The 19,664-nt window shown below is 37.5% G+C and overlaps 4 protein-coding genes across 8 annotated transcripts in view; all 4 read right to left on the bottom strand.

The window, feature by feature from the left end:
- The window catches only part of LOC114134138 (signal-induced proliferation-associated 1-like protein 1), a 41,174-nt gene extending 39,261 nt beyond the window's left edge, over positions 1–1,913 (bottom strand). Inside the window, exon 1 of one of the 4 annotated variants that reach the window (XM_028000484.1) lies at positions 1,643–1,913. The gene's annotated coding sequence lies outside the window, so the exon portion shown is untranslated. Of the gene's footprint in view, positions 1–1,620 lie in introns of all 4 variants that reach the window. The other 3 variants (XM_028000483.1, XM_028000480.1, XM_028000481.1) reach the window with 3 other exon arrangements.
- A 1,690-nt stretch (positions 1,914–3,603) lies between these two features.
- gpx2 (glutathione peroxidase 2) lies at positions 3,604–4,823 on the bottom strand. The gene is made up of 2 exons (XM_027999780.1): positions 4,493–4,823; positions 3,604–4,326 (listed from the first exon to the last, which is right to left on the bottom strand). Exons 1-2 carry the CDS (start codon positions 4,712–4,714, stop codon positions 3,973–3,975), a joined length of 576 nt encoding a protein of 191 aa, XP_027855581.1. The 5' UTR covers positions 4,715–4,823; the 3' UTR covers positions 3,604–3,972.
- Positions 4,824–4,936: 113 nt separating this feature from the next.
- Positions 4,937–11,102, bottom strand: LOC114133732 (ras-related protein Rab-15-like). Of its 2 annotated transcripts, none has more exons than XM_027999779.1 (7): positions 10,894–11,102; positions 8,046–8,106; positions 7,884–7,944; positions 7,735–7,767; positions 7,575–7,664; positions 7,309–7,374; positions 4,937–6,446 (listed from the first exon to the last, which is right to left on the bottom strand). In XM_027999779.1, the coding sequence occupies exons 1-7, from the start codon at positions 11,015–11,017 to the stop codon at positions 6,294–6,296; spliced, it is 588 nt and encodes a 195-aa protein (XP_027855580.1). In that variant the 5' UTR covers positions 11,018–11,102; the 3' UTR covers positions 4,937–6,293. The 2 variants fall into 2 exon arrangements, with proteins under 2 accessions (XP_027855580.1, XP_027855579.1); XM_027999778.1 differs by having other exon boundaries at positions 7,735–7,812; positions 10,894–11,101.
- A 1,182-nt stretch (positions 11,103–12,284) lies between these two features.
- LOC114134657 (protein max-like) lies at positions 12,285–18,378 on the bottom strand. Its single transcript, XM_028001380.1, has 4 exons — positions 18,208–18,378; positions 15,687–15,794; positions 13,589–13,712; positions 12,285–13,510 (listed from the first exon to the last, which is right to left on the bottom strand). The coding sequence occupies exons 1-4, from the start codon at positions 18,241–18,243 to the stop codon at positions 13,326–13,328; spliced, it is 453 nt and encodes a 150-aa protein (XP_027857181.1). The 5' UTR covers positions 18,244–18,378; the 3' UTR covers positions 12,285–13,325.
- Positions 18,379–19,664: the final 1,286 nt, after the last annotated feature.

Raw genomic sequence — 19,664 nt, 5'->3', positions numbered from 1 at the left:
CAAGGAGTATTTATGCAGGCGGAAAACATGAAAGCTGGTATTTCTAGCCTCCACAAGGAGCAGAATTTGCTCGAAAATTTCTTTGGACTGATGTGTGTGTTTTTTTTGTAACCTGCTGTTACTGAAATTAGACTCAGGACCTCAAATGAGCCATTTTAGGCCTGTGTAGCAACACAGAGGGAGCATTCTTTCCTCCCCTCACACAATAAATCTGCTGCATTTGCCTTAGATTTATCCTCTGCAGGAAGGAATAAGATCAAAAGTAAAAGGAGCAGTCTAGTGTGAGATTAGACTCAGCAGTAAAGATGGCAGAGTAGCTCTGTGATCAGTCATGCCCGCTACTGCAGGTCAGCTAAGCCTATGGGGAATGCTAAAAGTCCTTGATCCTAGCCCAAAGCTAAAGTCCAAGGCTTCCCTATTTTTCCACCTGACTAAAGCCAAGTTAAACACAAATTGTTCTAGTATTTAAGTAAAAAAAGTTATTATGAATAGAGCTCTTGGTATTTATTCAAAATATTTTTTACTTAAATGTGTGTGTGTGTTGGGGGGGGGGGGGGGAACTAACAATGTTTTATAATGTATCTTAAGGGAAGCATTAAAAATAAAAATAAAAATATTGATGCCTTCTAGTCTTTCATCCATTCATTGTTTATACCAACTCGTCCATGCAGGTTAAAAGGGGATATGGTGCTCATTTCCAGCAGTCACTGGATGAGAGTCTGTGCACACTGGACAGGTCACCAGGGTATCACATGTCTTCTGGTCTTGTGTTTTCCAAAAATTATTTTATAAACCACTCAGCTACGCCTTTTAAGTATTTCTGATTTTATAGTACAAATGATCGAATGAAACATGTAAAAAAGAAGCTTAATAGTGTTTTGATTTATTATCTACTTAGAAGTTGAGAATCATCAGACAAAAAGTGTTATTACCCAGTCATAAAGCAGACATATTTCTTATGTGCAAAACAGTGGGTCACTACAGTTAAGCAAAAATAAAAACTTTTTACTCTCGTGATAACTTTTTGTTTTACAAATGGCACCCACCCATACCATGCCGCTCTGAGTGGAGAACCACCTGCCCTATTTTCAATACCACCACTTTGCACTCAACTTTAAAAAGCTTTATCAAAACCAATTTAAAACCCAGAGTTTGCTTCACCTCATGTTGACTGCCGTTTCATTCTGCCTGAACTGCAGTCATCTAGGCCGGCTTTGTTAAATTTGTTATTAAACAGATCATTTAGTGACTTCAAATCACCCTGGTGTTCAGGCAGATGGACACGGCTGGGGACAGCTCAGGGTTAAACAGACGTGGAAAGGAAAGGAAATCACTTGGTGTCTCTGGGGTAAGTCACTCGAAAATAAGTCAGGTGGTGACACATTCATTTGTTTATGTTATACGCTGTTTTTAATTGAGTAGCATGCAAAATACCACCTGTGTGTGACAAACAGCGTCCTTGACATTCGCAATTTTGACAACAGCAGTGACATAGACGAGTCTCACCACCATTAGTTAAAAAAGACACCACTGGCACTGATTGCGCACTGAAAACATAAAGATATGTGTTTTCTTTATACACACATACAGCCGACAGATGTTAGTGCGCTCGCACATGACCAGCACCACGTTCCCGACTCACCTTTTCTCCTTTTTGGATGTCACACAACGCGGTTTTCCTCCTTTTGTCTGTATTCGTAAGGTGCTGCTGTTTTAGTCCCTCACAAAAACTAAGCGGTGGACGCCTCCTCACCTCTACAAGAAACGTGTTCGCTTCGGGCTCAGTCCAAAAAATGTCCCTCAGTGTTCTTCCGAAAGGCAACTTGGAAGTTTGATAGAAAGTTACGGCTTTGCCTCGTTGCGGTATGCAGCTGCTGAAGGGATGAGATCATTCAGGCTCTGCCTCCCCTCACCTCCCTCTCTACCCCGGGAGTCTCGCGAGAAGGCATGGTGGGGGAACAATGCAAAGCGTTGCCGTGGCAACAGAGCTCACCTGTAGAGAGTAGACAAACAAAAAAAGAAACGTGAAAGTCAGAAGAGAGAGTTCTCACTCTGTATTTGGAAAAACACAGTGATTGGAAAACACACGACACAAAAATTAGATAATCAGCAGGGCATTCAGACTTCACGAGGCTAAAGAGAAGACTCTTCAATACAGCTAGTTATTGTAGGGGATTCAGATTGCTAGCTCTTATATAAAGTCTATTTTTAAATAGTTCGCCATTCTCTTTAAGATATTGTCAAAATAAGAGTTTTCCTGTCAAATTAGCACCTGCAATAATACCGGGACTTCTGATATATAAAAATTTAATTATTTAGACACCAGAGCAGAGGACATGCTGGCCTAAATAAACAAACAAACAAACAAACAAAAATAGAAAGAAAAACAAAACATGTGTCATGGTTAGATAAAACTATTCTTCAGCAGGACTGGACCATCTCACCATCATAGAATCCACCAACAACTGTGTATTAATTAGAGGTTGGTTGAGGAAAATACGGGACCACCTGTAGGAGAGAAAAAAAATCACGCTAAAAAAAATCACATGATAGGGATCCCTTGATACATTTTTGTATTTATTTTTTGTTTAATGGGTAAAACCAACTTATTTTTTGTTGTTTACATGCAATTAATTAAATTTTCTAAAATATAAACATGGGGACATTTCTTAATTAAGGACTTAATTGTCTTCCATTGAGGTGTTTTATTATGTCATTCATGTTTATTAATTAAGGACTGAATAAGGACTGAACACTTTTGTCTTCTCTGCCTTACCATGGAGGAAATTCTAACTGCTCCGCCCATTAAAATTATTAAAACAATGAATTGGTGTTTGAATTTGACTGTTGTCAAATGGTCACATAGAAATGTAAAGTTGTGTGTCATCAGCATGTTCAGAGATGTAGTAATATCCATTAATGTATTAATTACATGTCAGTATGCATCATGGCAAAACATTACTGTAATGTGATTTGTGAAAGTGCAAAAACAGTGACAGAGCTTTTAACAGTTGGAGCCAACACAAGCAGGAATAAAAGCTGTGGAGCCTTACGAACCTGAGTGTTTGACACCAGTGCATCCAATGCAAAACCCATCAGGACGCTGCTTGGCCTGTGCTGAGGGTAGCTCTGACATCATGAACTGATGTGAATGTGAGCGGATGTCCAGAAAATCCAGCGTTAATCTGCGGACCCTCCAAACAAAGCCCTCCTTACATGGAAAACCAAAGCTGGATGAGAGCTTATCACACCAGAGCAATGCCAATGCTTAAATGACTGATTCAGGGCTCTTCTTTAGGAAGCAATGTGGCAGTAATGCATTCCTGCAGCTGCCCGGTTTACTTGTATCAGCAAATTTTACTTGGAAATGTAGCTTAAGTAATTGGCTGCCCACAGGCTACCACGTAATGCTGATGCATATCCTGTTGGTTATTTTAAAAGGTCCTGAAGACAATTCCAGATTCCTTCTGCCACATTTCAAGAATCATTATTTTTGGAATTTTCAACCACTTTACGGTGAGCTTTGCTTTGAGGAGCAGATGTTATTTGGAATTTGTATTAAACATGAATGAAATAATAAAACACCTCAATGGAAGACAAATATGAGTTTCAAGATTTTATTTATGTGCATTCTTGATTGTGCTTGGAATGCCAATTCATAAAAGCATGACTGGAGTTTCTATCTGCATGATTTGTTGGGTAGCACCATCTGCTGGTAGCTTTTATGAAAGACAAGAAACAAAACTTACAGAATAAGTTTTCATATTCTTTAAAACACTGTCATTTGAAGAAAAAAAATCACTGAAAAATGAAAATAACATCCACTAATTTTAAGCACTTATTTGACTTCAGGTGATATTCTGCAAACGTTTTAGAATATCACCCTCATTTATTAAGGCTTAAAAGTGTGAAGGTCATCATGTCAGCTTTGACAGTAATGAATGAAATGCCATTAGGAAGTGGATACTATTCTTAGGTCTTTGTTAATCTTAGCAGCCTTTGGATGTCAGGCTCTACGTCAATAGTTGGAAAATTCCTGCTGTATCTCTTAAAGGGCTCTCCCTCTGGCCCGATAAGGAATTTCTCAAAGTTCCAGGAGACGTCCGCCCTGCTAACTGGACTCCAAACAAGAAATCTGGGATCCTGCATGAGGGAACTTGGGTCATCTTCGGGATAAGGGAGTTTGAATTTGAGATAGGCAAAGACTGGATGTGTGTTTGCTCCGTTGACATCGCACTTCTCAAACAAGGTGAAGTTGGGCTTGAAGCCACCGCCTGGTCGCACGTGCTGCAGTGAATGCAGAATCTCACCATTGGTACAGTTTTCCTGCAGAGAACAAGCAATATTGATATTTGGAAATGTTATAAATTAAAAGGGAAAATAAAGGTACATATCAATGATATGCTGGGAATTCTTTTCTACTAGCTGTAGGAAGATGTCTAAATTTTCCTTCCAGGAAATGAATAAAAAGGTTCACTTCTGAATTACTTACCTGGTATCCAAACTGGTTACAAGGGAAGCCCAGGACCACCAGCCGATGGGGGTACTTGCTCTGCAGCTGATTCAGCTCGCTGAAGTCCCGGGCGGTGGTGCCTCAGAGGGAGGCCACATTCTCTATCAGGACCACTCGTCCCCTGAAGACATTGAAGTCTACCGAGTCCCCTTCTAGCGAGGTGGCCCTCAGGTCATAGAAGGTCTTAGCAATGAAGGTCATCTTGGCTTCTTTGATGTATCACTGGAGGGAGACTGGGACTCGGCATCCGACTGTATCCAAACCTCTGACCACCTGACTCACTCAGAGGAGCAAGTTGCCTTTCACAGGTGTCAGGTAGCCCTGCAGGAAACTGATCTCCGGGTGAGATACACTGCATACATGTTTTAGACAGAGGAAGGAAACTGACTGTAAAAGCTAAATGAGTACATCACATAAAACGCCTTTCCAACCACAAGTTTAATGTATTCTATTGAGATTTAATCCAATTGATGAAAGACAAGTAGTGCATATTTGAGAAGTGGAAATAAAAGAACACATTGTACTCAAAAAAAACTTTACAATTAAAAATACCTGAAAAGGTTGATGTGCATTTGGATTCAGCCAATGTGAATCAACACTATGCAGAACCAATTTACTTGCAGTGAAGGCTGTAGTCATTTGGGTTATCTCTCTATCAGCTTTGTATATTTACCAAGGTTTTTTTGTAGTTCATAATTTATGACTGCTTTCTAAAATCCTATTAGAATACACAGAAGTTTCAAGTTATACAACACAGCAGCAGTAAAGAAAGTGTTTAAAACATTCAAAGAATATGATTGACAAGATAAGGTACTGATCTTAATTAGGATGAGTTTTGGGAGGCCAGTATTAATAACCAGTGTTGTTTGGCTTTTAGTCATGTCTTTGTACATGTATCAGCTTTCTTAGTCATCAAAAATTAAACATTCACCTGTGTCTGTCGGTATCTAATGACATATACATGAAGCTACCGCCTGAACTCCGTGCACACCTAACATTCAGTTCTAATAGAAAAAAAAATAAATAAAAAAATCAGCAAAGTTCAGACTGCACTTTGTTTTATTTAGACATGAACATTGCCATGGATATTTATTTTAACTTAACATTTACAGATAACATATATTATTTAAAGTTTTGCCACAAACAACATTTTTTTCTTAAAATAACACATCTGAGTCTCCTTCAGAGACATTAAACACCTTGTGTTTAGCAGCACCTCATTTTAGTTTCGCTCTTCTAAAAGTATTCAGAATAAGTACTTATAGTAACATTTTTATAAATATCTGTCTGCATGGCACAGTAGTGGTTTCTTTAAGAAGAAAGCCCATAGAGTAAATGAAACAGCCTCACTTGGTTTTAATTTCCAGATCTTAATAATTCAAATCTCTGACCTCTTTGCTTCTGTCTATGTCACAACAGTGCAAAACTATGGATGTAAACTTAGCTCTGAGTTTTCCTCAACTAATAAAAAAAGGACAAAGAAGTCCAAAAGTCACTCAATTCAGTAAATTAATGATGCAGAAATCAGCATTTGAAGAAAGAGAAGATAATGAGTGGATCAATTTAAACTGGCAGCAAGATTCCCTAATCATTCTGCCAAACCCGCCCTCTGTTGGCAGTTGCTGTTTACTGCACCTGTAGACATTTAATTTGAAAAGGTGAAAGTAATCCAACACCTTCCTGTGTAACAAGTCTGTGTGTTTTAAAGAGTTGGGAAACAGTTAAATAAAATCCAATATGCTAGAGCTGCAAGCTGAGGTTTAGTGACAGGCTTCATTTTTTAACAGGCACAAGTCCTCTGAGCATCATTATCCTGGCTGCCCTTCTCTTCTCGCAGAGCGACCCGATCCAAATAGTTGTCCAGAGACCCCAACAGGTCGTCCACGTACCTCATTTGAGCTTGAAGCACCAGTTCTGTCACACGGATGAATGACTGCAAGAAGAAAAGGTGAAAAAGTATAAAATTCCTTGAAAAAGTATTCTTCCATGTTGAACTTTTTTCACATTTTGTCACATCAACTTTAATGTGTTGAGTGGGAGTTTAGACTAGCACAAAGTATTGCATAAATTTAGAGGAAGATATAAAGCAAATGTGATTTGGTTTACACTTTATGAATGAAAATCTGAAAAATGCAATTTGTGTTGAATTTGCAGTACACTCCTTTACTCTGGCACCGATAAATAAAGTCCAGTGCCACACACTGTCTTTATAAGTCAGGGAACCTTGTCTTAATGGATGAGGAAATTAAGTAATGTTAAAAAAAACAAAAAACAATACAAGAAGTCCCAGTTTACATTAACGACAAACAATGCCGGGAACACATCAAGCATGTGTTTCCGGCATTGGAACACATGTGAAACAGAAATGAAACTTTTTAACCTACATACTATCTTTTCTGTGACTAAAAATTAATCCCACAAATTATGCTAAACATAACATGACATGGTTAAAAATGTCAGTAGTGGAATCATGTTGTGGGCCTGTTTTTCCTTCAGCGTGGGTCTGGATGGGAGGAAGGATGAAGTTCCATCCTCCCATCAAATCATTTGTCATTGGTATGGTTTAATGCCAATCAACATGAAAGATTTCAGATCTTTCTTTGGAAGGTCTTTTGAAAACCATTGATTTCCTTGAAAACCACAGTTATTAACTACTTTGTGTTGATCTGGCAGGTAAAAATCCTAATAAATTTCAGGTTATGATAGGACAAAATGTGAAAAAGGTCAAGAGTCATAAATTGTATGCATTGTATGTACATATCCGATGTAACAGATTTATTTTGGATCAGTGGTACCTCACTGATGTTGCTGCTGGTGGAAGCACTGGTCTCAAAGAACTCCATCCCATAGGTTTCTGCTAGCTGTGCGAGTCAAGAGGATCAGGATGGAAATACACAAGAATAGAAGTTGACTGTAATTTATATTTTTCACCAACTGGTTTGATCAAAAACACGTTAAGCTGCATCATAAAGGAAAAACACTATTGACAAATATTCTTTCACCTTCACATATTCAAATCAACCTTTTTAAAACTAGAAAAACACAGATAGTAAAATTCAACCTTTTTTCCTTGGTCCTTTGTTACTTGTCTGTCAAACTCCTCGTCAGCTTTGTTTCCCACCAAGACGGTTTGAACATCATCTGGGGCGAACTATACGAAAAACAAAAATATGATGCAGAACAGAGCAGCAAGGGCGACAGAGTTAACTGAGAGCACTCACTTCATCTACATCACTGGCCCACTTAGCTATGTGCTGAAAAGAGGGCAGGTTTGTGATGTCATACACAAATACGATACCCTGTAAAAAGACAGAAAAGAACGAATGGAGGAATGTTTGATAAATATGAGTTATGTTCTGCTTCTTCGTACCTGGGCACGCCTGTAGTACTGCTTGGTGATAGTCTGATAGCGTTCCTGTCCTGCTGTGTCCCTGGATAAAACAAAACACACATAAGCAACAGGATATTCCACAATACAGCTGTCAGCATCTGTATGTTCAGATACATTATGCACTAAAAATCCACAACGTACCAGATCTGTATTCGGACCTTGAGTCCATCAATCTCTATTGTTTTCATTTTAAAATCAACTCCTAAAAATGAAAACAGGAAGAAAGTATTTTGTCACTGATAACGGAAAAACAAATGTAAAAAAAATAAAATAATATACTGATGCATGCTCCATGTGAGATATTGCTGCAAAGTTAATGATTTGATGTAGTCAACCTATAATCTGATGTTGCCATATGCTCATTCAGGGATTGCTGCAGTCAGTGGATCAATGTAATCAGCTGGGCTACCTTAAATATTTTACCAATTGACATTATGAGCAGAATTTTGCAATATTGTTTTACAACTAGGACTGAAATAGAATGCATTTTAAAATTTTAAACATTCTTCTAAAAGCTCAGGTCTTTATTAAGAAATATTGACATATGAATTTTTATTTTCTATCTTTAGGGAACAAAGTGTTTTAATTACATTTAAGTACAAAAATTAACCTTGTTTTATGAAACAATTAAACAAAAGATGAATAAAAATATGTGTTTCTTAAAAAAATTAGGACATCCTTTCCACTAATAGCTAGTCTCACCCTTTCAGCTGAAATAATTTCAGTGTTCAGTATTTAAAGTGGGATTTATGTGTCTTAAAAAGTACCTTGGGATGGTAATTGTTGTGAACTGTCACAATATAACTAAAGTCAATTGACATGCATTTCTATAAAAACTTTTAAACTTTGTTGGCAGCTTGAAAATTCAAAACCTAGCAGTCCTAGTGTTAAATTAGTCTGTTTTGGTTAGTCTTATATGCAGGGTATTATCCTGAGAAGTTGTGACTGCTCTGAACCTGGATACTTTTTGAATGTGTAACAAACAAACCTTTTTGCAAATTTTTTGGAAATATGTGCTACAAACAGATTTTGAATGAAGAGATCAGGAGTAATTTTTTAGAGAATGACTCTTTTGCTAAGCCTTCGGGGTTTCTAAGCTTTTAAAGTTTTTGCACAAATGAGTTAGAAAAGATCATGTAAAGACTCACCTCTGACAATCAGGAGAACAAAAAGCCCTTTGTGAGACTTTACATAAGCTAATTTGTGAAGTCACAAAAAACTGTTGCTCCAAGACACGTATGTGCTAACAAAGAAGATAAATTGACTTAAAAGGTGACACTGTCTCTGCTAGGTGACAATATGAAGAGAGGAGTTGAGAAATCCACAACCTGCAGTATAACTGGTTTGTATTAAAACAAAGGCAGTACCCAGTCCTCCATTAACTTTGTTCTTACACTTCGGCCACAGCTGAAAGTTTGGTCCAAAAGAGGGAATCCCTTTTTTGACAACCTTCATGTCCACTTCAGATACGCTGAAATACAGACAGGATATCCTTCTGCCCACAGTTATCAGCATCTACAACACTTTGTAGTGTGAACTTTACATAATAAGAATTACAACAGCATTTCATGTACCTTTTATGATTAAGTGGGTTTTTTTTTTAGTTCGAATTGTGCCATGCTTCATTTTTACAGTTTTCTGTAGGCAGGGCAACGTTTTTTATAATCTTCTAAAGTGATTTCAAAATAAGTATTCTGGCTTTCTGAAAGTTCAGCTGCTGGTTTCTCTGCAGTACATCTGGAATATTAAATAAATATTAAAGTGGAACACGGTATCCCACGAGCTGCAACCATAACAAACACCTTTTATCTGTTTTTTAAGGGAAAAGGGTGGATCCTTTCATAGTTACTTGTGACATGATATTTCACTTTAATATCTGCTAATTTTTGGTAACAACTGCCATGCAGAGCGCGCATGCTGCCCAAATCCAGTAGGTGAATGTTACAAATGGACATCAGGAGCTACGGTGACTTACAAAAGTTTTCACAATACTTAGTTTTTCCCATTTTGTCAGATTTCTACCACACAGTTTAATTTAATATTTTATATATGTGAAGAGCTGTAGTGAAGAGCCTTGTCTTAAAGGTCTTGACTGTTTGTTCACTAGTGTTCTTTAATTAATAAACATCTGAGGCTTACACAGAACAGCTGCATTTACGCTGAGATAAAACTGGAAGTGGACTCTTGGTAATGACGTTACTTTGCACCGAATTTTATGTTGGGGAAGCAGCAGGGTGGTATACAATTTTCCGATTTCTACTGGGGGGGAAATGAACCATTTCCTTAATGAACAACTTTGTGTTGGATTGTCACATAAAACCCCAGAAACAGATTAAAGTTAATGAAACTATCATTACAAATTCTAAGACGTTAAAAGGGTATGAAGACTTTTGCAATGCATTGTAGAGATCTAAAACCCAGACTTCATGTGAAATGCTCAAATATCTGAGTTTAATCCAGTGTGAAGTTCAGCCCACCATCCTCGTCTCATGACATGTATAACTCAGCCTAATGACCCACATTACAAACGATCGTTCATTTCTAGTCACATCACATGGAAGCCTGTCCAGCCAGCCACATGTTTAATGCAAGTGAGTAATGAATGAAAAGATACAAATAAAAGCAGAGTAGAGACATTAAGTCTTAATGGCATTATCCACTTCTTGTTCTGAGAAACCATCAACTGAAAAATGAGAATATTTCTTGTAGACTTTCTTTATCTAAAAGTCTTTTCTTTTTTTAATCACAGTTTAAGTGTTAGAGCGGTTTTAGAAAATTAAATTATTCCCAGCAGAACCTGAAGCAGTCTGTAATTTTACGTCAAGAAATAAACTCAACATAGACGTGGAAAAGATGAGGGTAAATAATTATAATGACTCGAAATTAGTTGTTTATCGGGTATGCAGTGGTGTTTATTCGGTTAATTTTGTGACTGAAAACTCGTTAAGTTTGTCAATGAGAACTTGTCTGATGGATTTTCTCTACTTACCGATGGTGGAAATATGCGAAGGATCAAATTCACCTTCCGTGAACCTGCGCAGCATGCATGTCTTCCCAACACCGGAGTCTCCGAGAAGGAGCAATCTGAACAAAACGTCGTATTGTTTCGCCATGACTTAAAACTAGAGCATGACCCAGCTGGACTTATTTCATCTGCAAACTTCAGGATCTGATGCTGCCTTCACTGCGTGTCGGACACGTCGAGTCCAATGAACAATAGTCGTTAGGTCAGCCAAGAGGCGATCTCGTTTTCTTTTTTTTTGCTTTAAGTTATCTTAAAATTATGATTAAAAATATTTGAAGATATTTATAATCTTTAAAATTTTGAACTCAGTATGTGTTAAAGAAGTATTGATTGATTTTTATTTGAATTATAATCACTTTGTATTGCCTTGTTGCTGAAAATATGCTATATAAATAAAATTACCTTTACCTTTTCTAAGTAAACCTTTTGTTACCTGTGCAAAATAACAAATAAGGTAGTGTCTTATTTAACGACACACAGTGTCAGTGGATATTAGTACATTCTAAAACCATGAATTTTTTTTACTACAGTTTAAAAATGTCAGAAAATGGATTTTCTGACATTTAAAGATGTTAATGGACTACTAATTTGTTAAATTCTCTTTAAAATGATTGCCATTTATGCATAGGTGCATTAATTTATGAATATACCTCCAAATGTATTTATTTCAGCATATTGAATTATCGTAAATGATTTATTTCATTGGAACATTCCACATTTCGGTGTCCATTTATATTCTTCTATTTAAGTTCAATTTTAATGTTCTACCTACAGCATAAAATGCAGCACAACCCTGCAACTTCAAGCCAGTTATCTCCTGCGACCTGTTCACAAAAGACAAGTATAAAGCTACAAGCTATGGATCAAACTTGCTTTAGCTACAGTTAGTCACCAATATCACTACAGTTTCTGGTTAGTTTTTTTTTAATTATAATTTTTTTTGTTCTTTTTGTGTGTTCTTGTTGTAGACCTTCAGCAATCACATCAAGCCAACTTGGCATAAAAACTGCATGGTTTGGTCAGCACATTCCAAGATTTAACCATGTCTCCTGCAGAAATGCTTCATTAATATCCAAAAAATCAAGGAGGCAGACTTATGGTGAGCCTAATCTTACAAAATTTGCATATGTTCATTGAGCACAAGAAACAATGGGAAAATAATCTTTTTTTTTTCAGAAATAAAGCAGCCAGAAATAAATGCATTTTTTATGTTAGTCCTGAAGACTGTTATCTTCACTTTTTTTTCCAGCATCCACACCTCTTCACTGGAGAATATTTTTAAGATTTACCCTATGTATTGCATTTAATAAATTCAACTAGTGAAAGAAGTTAATAATCACACACAGAGTCACAAGTACATCCAAAAAGGATAAAATAGTTTTATTTATAGTCTCATAATAAAGGTATGCCTTAACTTGCAAGACAACCATTGGCAGTATGTACAACATACCTGTAATTTCCATGGAATGGAACAAATATTGATTACATACACACATTATTTTCTGATTTTTAAAGATCAACATTCCCAGCACAGGCAAATATGTCAAGGGAAGGCTTTTCTGTGCAGAACTGACACCATTAAGGAATATAGTGTTACAAACAACACACTGAAATGGACTTCCATTAACAAAAATAAAGGTTACTGCCCTTCAACTGTGTTGTGTAACACTCACTATTAATTGAGGGATATTTTTAAAACCACATATATATATCTATATATTTACTGAGATAAAAAATGAGGAAAATAAATACTCAGATGCTCTAAAACTGGAAGTTGATCTACTCTGAAGCCAATCATTACAGAGACCAGAGATATTAATATACAATATAAGGGTATGAAATACATTTTAGTGCATTAAAAGAGGGATTCACTAAAACAACATTTTCAAAGACATTATTTCAGCCACCTAACCTGAATAAAGAGGGTTGCTTCTTAAAAGATGGACACCTTTTCTGACGACAAATTCACATTCTTTCCTGGAAAAATACGAATATTAAAAACTATCTCTGATCATGATTTCAACAAAGCTGGTATAGTTGTACAGCTTCAGTGGACTACAAAGTTTGTCCGAAACAACCAAAAGAAAAGCTTGTTTTCACAGCTGTACTAAAGCTTCATGCTGTGCCATTTCTACGTGTGATCATGAGGTCTTACAAACAACATGTCCTTCAAAACTGCTGAGCTGCCACACTTTGGGTGTATTAAAAGTCATTTCGGGGACACAAAAACAGAGAGGGGAAGCTTGCCGGAAGGACACAGCAAGGTAGAATCGTTTTGGACACACAGTAACAGCACCTCTAAGACAGTTTCCACCTCATCTTCTTGACTGGTGTAAGAAGGAAGGCAGGTAAGAAGAGCTGGTGGATACAAAAAGTCCGTCTAGACCACCAGGAGTCTAATTTGTTTCCACACGCAGCTTCTTCCTGTTGGGCGGCTCCTCCGGCTCCGATTCAGAGGTGGAGTCGGACCCGCCGTCGAAGGCCGACACCGCGCTGCCTTTGCGGTTTGTGTACAAGCTGCTGTCAGAGGAGTAGTTGGTTTGGAGCTGAGAGTTCCCTTTGGCTTTCTCCAGGGCACGGACTAAACCGAGTGACACAAGACGGTAAATGTAAAGAAGTGAGCAAAAGCAATCATCAGCTGTAAGATTCCTCTACATACCCTGTTGCTCCAGCAGTGCGTTCTGCTTCTTTAAATCATCAATGTCCTGCTGGTGGGTGTGATTTTTCCTCCTCATCAACTGGATGTATTCGGTGGCTTTGTCCAAAATCTGGGCCCGAGAAGCCTGTCAAAGCAAAATAGTTTTAATGTACTTAATTGGGATGGTATTAAAAAATAAAAAAATTGTTTTTAAAATGTTTTTGACAAAACTCTTCAAAGTGTGGCATGCATCAATCAATTCTCTTTAGAAATATGCTTTGTTGCAATTACAGTTGCACCGGGAGCTGAGTATGCCACACCTTTCAGATATTCAATAGTAAAAATGTTAAAAAAGAAAAAAAAAAAACATGTATCAGTATCCTACGTCATAATCATGCAGTACTTCAAGTTGTTTTATCAAATGAAATCTCAATAAAATTTGTCAAGGTTTGGCTAGTATCGTGGCAAAATGTGAAAAAGTTCAACAGGTGTATGAACTTTGGCAAGAAACAGCACAGGCTAGGCCTGTCGTGATAAACGATTAATCATACGATAAATTAAAACTATCGGCATTATCGTATCTTCCGGCCTTTTTCTCTTTCTGTTGATGACACTGAATGAAAAAAGGCTCAACTCCGGTGCTATCCACTGACTCCTCCCTTCCTCATTTCCTTAGTGTAAAGCCCAGCGCACACAACACATCTTAGAGCTGTCGGCCGATTGTCGGCCCATTTTTAAAACCTGACAGACCAAACATTACCCGACAGAAATCCTAGGTATAACGGTTCGATCGGGTTCGTTCCTGCCGTGTGGTGTCCAACAATGTGCACAAAATAATGGCTGCAAGTCCAGTGAACTAATTTTAAAACCAGACATTAATCAATGCTTTACTACAATCTACCTGCAATGCATGTGGCTAGTGTCAGCGTAAAGTCCTGACTGAATGAAAATCATTATAACCTATTTACGTCACGTTAACGAAGAACAGCTGAAAAGTTACCGGGTTTATCAACTGCGGTAGCAATTTTGCTCCAACTCCTCCTCTTGTCATTTCTATATTCTTTGCATGTTGAATAAACATTAATGTTGTTTCCACGTCGGCTGGGCTTCGGGTTGCTCCGTGTCAGCTGTTTGGGATTCCCCGACGTAATTTCTCCTCAGAAAACACAGAGGAGAATTCGCGCTTTCTGATTGGCTGCCTGTCACATTCAACAGGCCGCGTTAAGATCCCAGTCGGGGAAAACCCCTGATTTAGATCAGAGCGGCAACGACGATCTACCATAACACACCACACAATCTTAGAAAGACCAAAGGTCTAAGATTGTCATAAGGGGAAAAATAGGAGCAAAAAATCATGTAGTGTGAACTATTGCATCAGGTAGTCGATGTGCCCATCTTCTCTATTTTAAATCTAATTATTACTGAAGGGCAACATAATATACAGACTTCATAATCTGCACTCTTTTGGTTGAATGCAGTATTTATTTCCACTTTGGCTTTATGTTGTTTAGTTTTTATCAAGTACATTTTTTGTTAATGGAGACTGAGAATCCATTTTGGTTTTGGTTGTTTTGTTTATTTAGTTTATCAGTTCCAGTGTTAAATATTCTTTTGAAAATAAAGTGTATCTATCTTTGGCAGGAAATCACATGCATTATTACGTCATTTCCATTAAATCAGTGTAAAAAGGTCTTCAGACAATATTATCGTTTATTGCAATAATTTTTTGAGACAATTAATCGCTCAGCAAAATTTGCTATCGTGACAGGCCTAAGCACAGGTTTTACTTTTTTTATTTGACACAAATCTAATCTGCTGTACATAAACCGACAGATGAGCAAACACTGCATAGATTGTCCATTCATAGGAATCATGTTACCAATCAAATACATGGCAGCAGCCTCTAAACTTCTGCTTTTCCATGGCATTACCACAGAGGAACAGTTGAATGACTAAATGCCACTGATTAAACAGATAAGAGCATTAATGTTCCACATCTCATGACTCAAAATCAGTGCACGACATAAAAGTGGAGCAAACCAAACATGGAACGCTATATCGGATTCTAACAGAGGAAAATTTGTCTGAAACGTGACCAGTAATATTTAGTCCATCTCACCTTCTCTCCTTGTAATGAAGGCACAGAGTCTCTTAAGCTGTGGAAGCTGTCTTTGATGTGGTCCCTCCGTTTGCGCTCGAGCGCGTTGTGATGGGCTCGTTTGTCTGCCTGCAGAGAGACACACACACACTTTATACAGGCGTTTCTTCAAAACAACATGGCGTACATTAAAAAAATTATTTAAACACTACATGAAATGAATTAAAGGGCTTGTTAACTAATTTGAACATGGTTTCCAGGATGGCCTGTTTTCAACTTCAAAGGTTCACTGTGTGTACAAATTCCTGTGCAAGAGGAAGCAGCAGAGACATTTTTAGGAATGCGATCCTTGTTTGCTCTTTGCCTGTTTTAAAGGTTGGGCCGCTTCAAGATAAACAGGTCCCTACCCAGCAAACTACATATTTACTATGAATCACAAGAAGTGAAGAGACTGTCAAGCATCTTAACTGTAATTGTTCCGCAGTGGCTAGAGCCAAAACTCAGATCAAACTTCCTGTTTTCCCCAAAGTATATTTATGAAGTGACAGAGGTTCATTTCTCTTTGTCAGTCTTCAAAAATGGAAAGACAAGACACCATGCCATGTAGTTAAGGTAGATGTGTTGATCTTCATAAATCAAGGTGAACAATAGAATTAATTTTAGTCATCAATATTTTTTTTATGTTATTGTACTGGAACCCATTGATTCAATATTCTGTTGAATATCATATTTTAAGCACCACGCACTCACACTCTACATATCTGCACTTGGCCACTTGGATGGTTTATAACCACTGTTGATGCAAAGGAAATATATATTTTTAGTGGCTGAGATGGTAAAGCTCCCAGAAAATTGTGGTGAAAATGAAAAGAAACCATAAAGACAGAAAATGTGGGTTTAATAACTGACATCATCACTGCAATTTTCAGCATTAATAACCCAACTGCACATTTTCCTGATATGCAGATGCAAGTCAAGAAATGTCAACAAAACCTCTACTCATTTAAACTTGCCCATATCTACAAGCAATGAGCAGCAATTATTAAAAGTTAAAGCAACTGAAACTGTGACAACAAATGCAGGATCAGGTCTCAACTCTATTTGTCAACACTGAATTAACTTTCTGGCTACAGACACTGCTGGTGGATCTGAAAGGTTTCACAGGAAGAATGTGTGTGTACGCCGCCCCACAGCAACTCCACGGGTGATGAACGAATGTTGCTACAGTAGCTCTATGATTGTAGCAGCTACATGAATAATGTCTCGTGTGCTCATTTTCATGTAGATTGGCATGTCATAAGGAGAGTTGTTTGGATCCATGCATATGCGTAGTTTCATACATCTGGATTTATTTGTGAGTACAGTTTTCTGGATTTCAATTCACTAAGTGTTTCAAAAAAATGTGAAAGCGTCTGTACAAACGTCTAAATAAAATGCAAGCACCCAGTGGCTGTAAGATGATCTGATGCTGGACATCCCAGCTTAATGAAATGGGGGGGGCGGGGGGGATAATCCACAGTAAAATAATAAGTCATAACACAGAAGATATGTCAGAAAGTGACTCCCATCAAAGCTCCACTGTCAGCCAACGTCACACTAAACCAAATCAGTTGATACCATATGTATTTATTTTGTTTTTCTAACTAAAAACAAACAATACAGAGGGATTATACTTAGAAATAAAACAACTACTTTAAGAGGGCCAAGTCGGTAGGGAGCTCACGGAATACGTGCGACAGCAGAGACACCAGCAGAACACTAAAGTACTTCATGTCTTTTCAATGCTGATATGCAATATTTACCATGCGGGCTAAAGGACGAAACACGCCCTTTTTAATCAGATCCCAGATTAGTAGATAAAACAGTATAGCAGTATATTTTGACCATCTCAATGCGATCGACGTAGCTACAATAGTAACACGGTGGGCCCAACCTGCAATGCACGGATTGCAGCAAACAAAATATGTTGGGGTTTTTTTTAGTATGTTTCTGACATACACGCCGGAAAACATCAATAAGAGGAAAGTGTATACATTTCGTTTAAATAAAGTACAACATGTTCAGAGAATTTCCCCTCCCATGAGTTGACCTTCTTGCATCAACAGCTTAACTGTTGTTCGTGACTGTCGCATCACGTTTTTAATGTGGAGCACTGTAGTTATATAAGGAGTTTATTATACATTTGACTACATCTGGTTGATGTACGGGCGTAGAGAAACTGTGGCGATACTTCTGTACGCAAGCTAATGATCAAGTACCTCACAGGAACATTATATAAGCAACAATATAATGCGTTAATGTAATAAAATGTACAGTTCCCTCAGTCCAGTTTGTGTGTTTTGCTTTTATTTAGAAGAAAATACTTCAACATGTGAGACAAACAGGAATTTTGTCGACTTGTTTTAAAAAATATGTTCAGTGTTAGCTTAAAAATATTGAGCTAGCTCACATAGCTTCGGTGTTCAGCAGCTTATATTTACGCTGCAGTCCGTTTAAACAAGGCTGGCTAGCTAATACTGCTGGAAGAAACCGAATCACGTACATCGCTGTCGACTTCGATGTCATCGTTTTCGCTCATTCTTCAGTAAAAAAATGTTCTAGAAAAGAAAGCAGGCAGCTGTCAAAACAAAGTGCAGCGACAACTGGAGGCGAACACACAAAATGTTACGCGGAGCTGCTGCTGCTACGGCAGACGCATGACGAGAGACACATGGACGGGAAAAACAAGCACGGCGCAGGCGCGGGTTGAGCAACGCCCTATGGGAAATGGTGTTCGGGGTCGACATCAATTTACGTTAGGTGTGGGTACAATTTTTATATTAAGACTACAATTCCCTAAAAGCTAAGGGCTAGAACGTACCCACACTAAAAAAATCAACTTTACAAGTTAGAAATCCAGTTATCTCAGGACTCAGTATGCATAGTGTAATTGCTGCAATATAGTGTTATATATTGCGAGATAGAAAATAAAAGAGCAGTATGTAGATTTAGATGTTTGTCAAACATTCAAACCTATTCCTACATTAAAACCCACTATTGCATCCAGGATTAATCCATATGACTGTTTTGTGATTGAGTAGCCATTTTTTTTATTGTTTGCGTCAACAACAGGCCCCCTTACGCTTGGTCCAACATATAATTATGAAACCAGATGGCAGCCTTGCTCACTTCAGCATCCCTCCCCCACCTGTCATTCATGGTTCTCCATTTGCATTCATAAGACCATTGAATATTATGTTGAGCAAACCATCACTTAAACCTTAAGATATATTTTTTAATTAAAAGAAATATTTGTATACAGGTAAAAAAAACAAAAAAAAACATGATTACATATGAGTTATTGCATGAAACATTATTTGTTCGTATAATGAATATGATAAAAGGATCTAGTGTTTTTTTAAAGTTTGTTGTGTTACAATCAAATATTACCTTTTTGTCTCAGTGAAACTCTCATTCATACTTGTGAAGTGTAGTGAAAAAAAATTATACACGGTTATAAAATCGATTTCTAAATAAAAATTCAAACCCTTGCAAGTTTTTCCAGGTACATTTCTACCAGATATGCAAGTATAGGAATGTACATTTTTTGCTCATTCTTTTCATTCTTCTGAAGTACAAGCAAAAAGCTTGTGCTTCTTTACAAAATAGCTGGAGCTCAGTGAGACTGGAATCAGTGCATGCCTGTTTTACTGGAGTTTTACTGGATCATTGTAACACATGGAAGGCTTTGACTTTAACCATAGCATTGCAACTCTGAGTGTATATTTAATTTCATTACCTTGTAGGAGGACAAACCTTTTTCCCAGTCACAAGTCTTTTGCAACCTGTAACAGGTTTACCATACATCCTATTAAAGGAAGCCCTTTCTGTTAAAAGAAGTAAACCTGATCTTCATAGCTCTATAAATCTTCCCTTCAACTCTGATCAGTTTCCCAATTCTTTCCCAGTAAGAATATCACCACCACAAGATACTGCCGTAATCTTGTTTCACAGGGTTAT

This window comes from Xiphophorus couchianus, chromosome 19 (genome assembly GCF_001444195.1).
Source record: "Xiphophorus couchianus chromosome 19, X_couchianus-1.0, whole genome shotgun sequence".
Classification (NCBI taxonomy): domain Eukaryota; kingdom Metazoa; phylum Chordata; class Actinopteri; order Cyprinodontiformes; family Poeciliidae; genus Xiphophorus; species Xiphophorus couchianus.
This window is presented reverse-complemented; position numbering and strand designations above follow the sequence as displayed.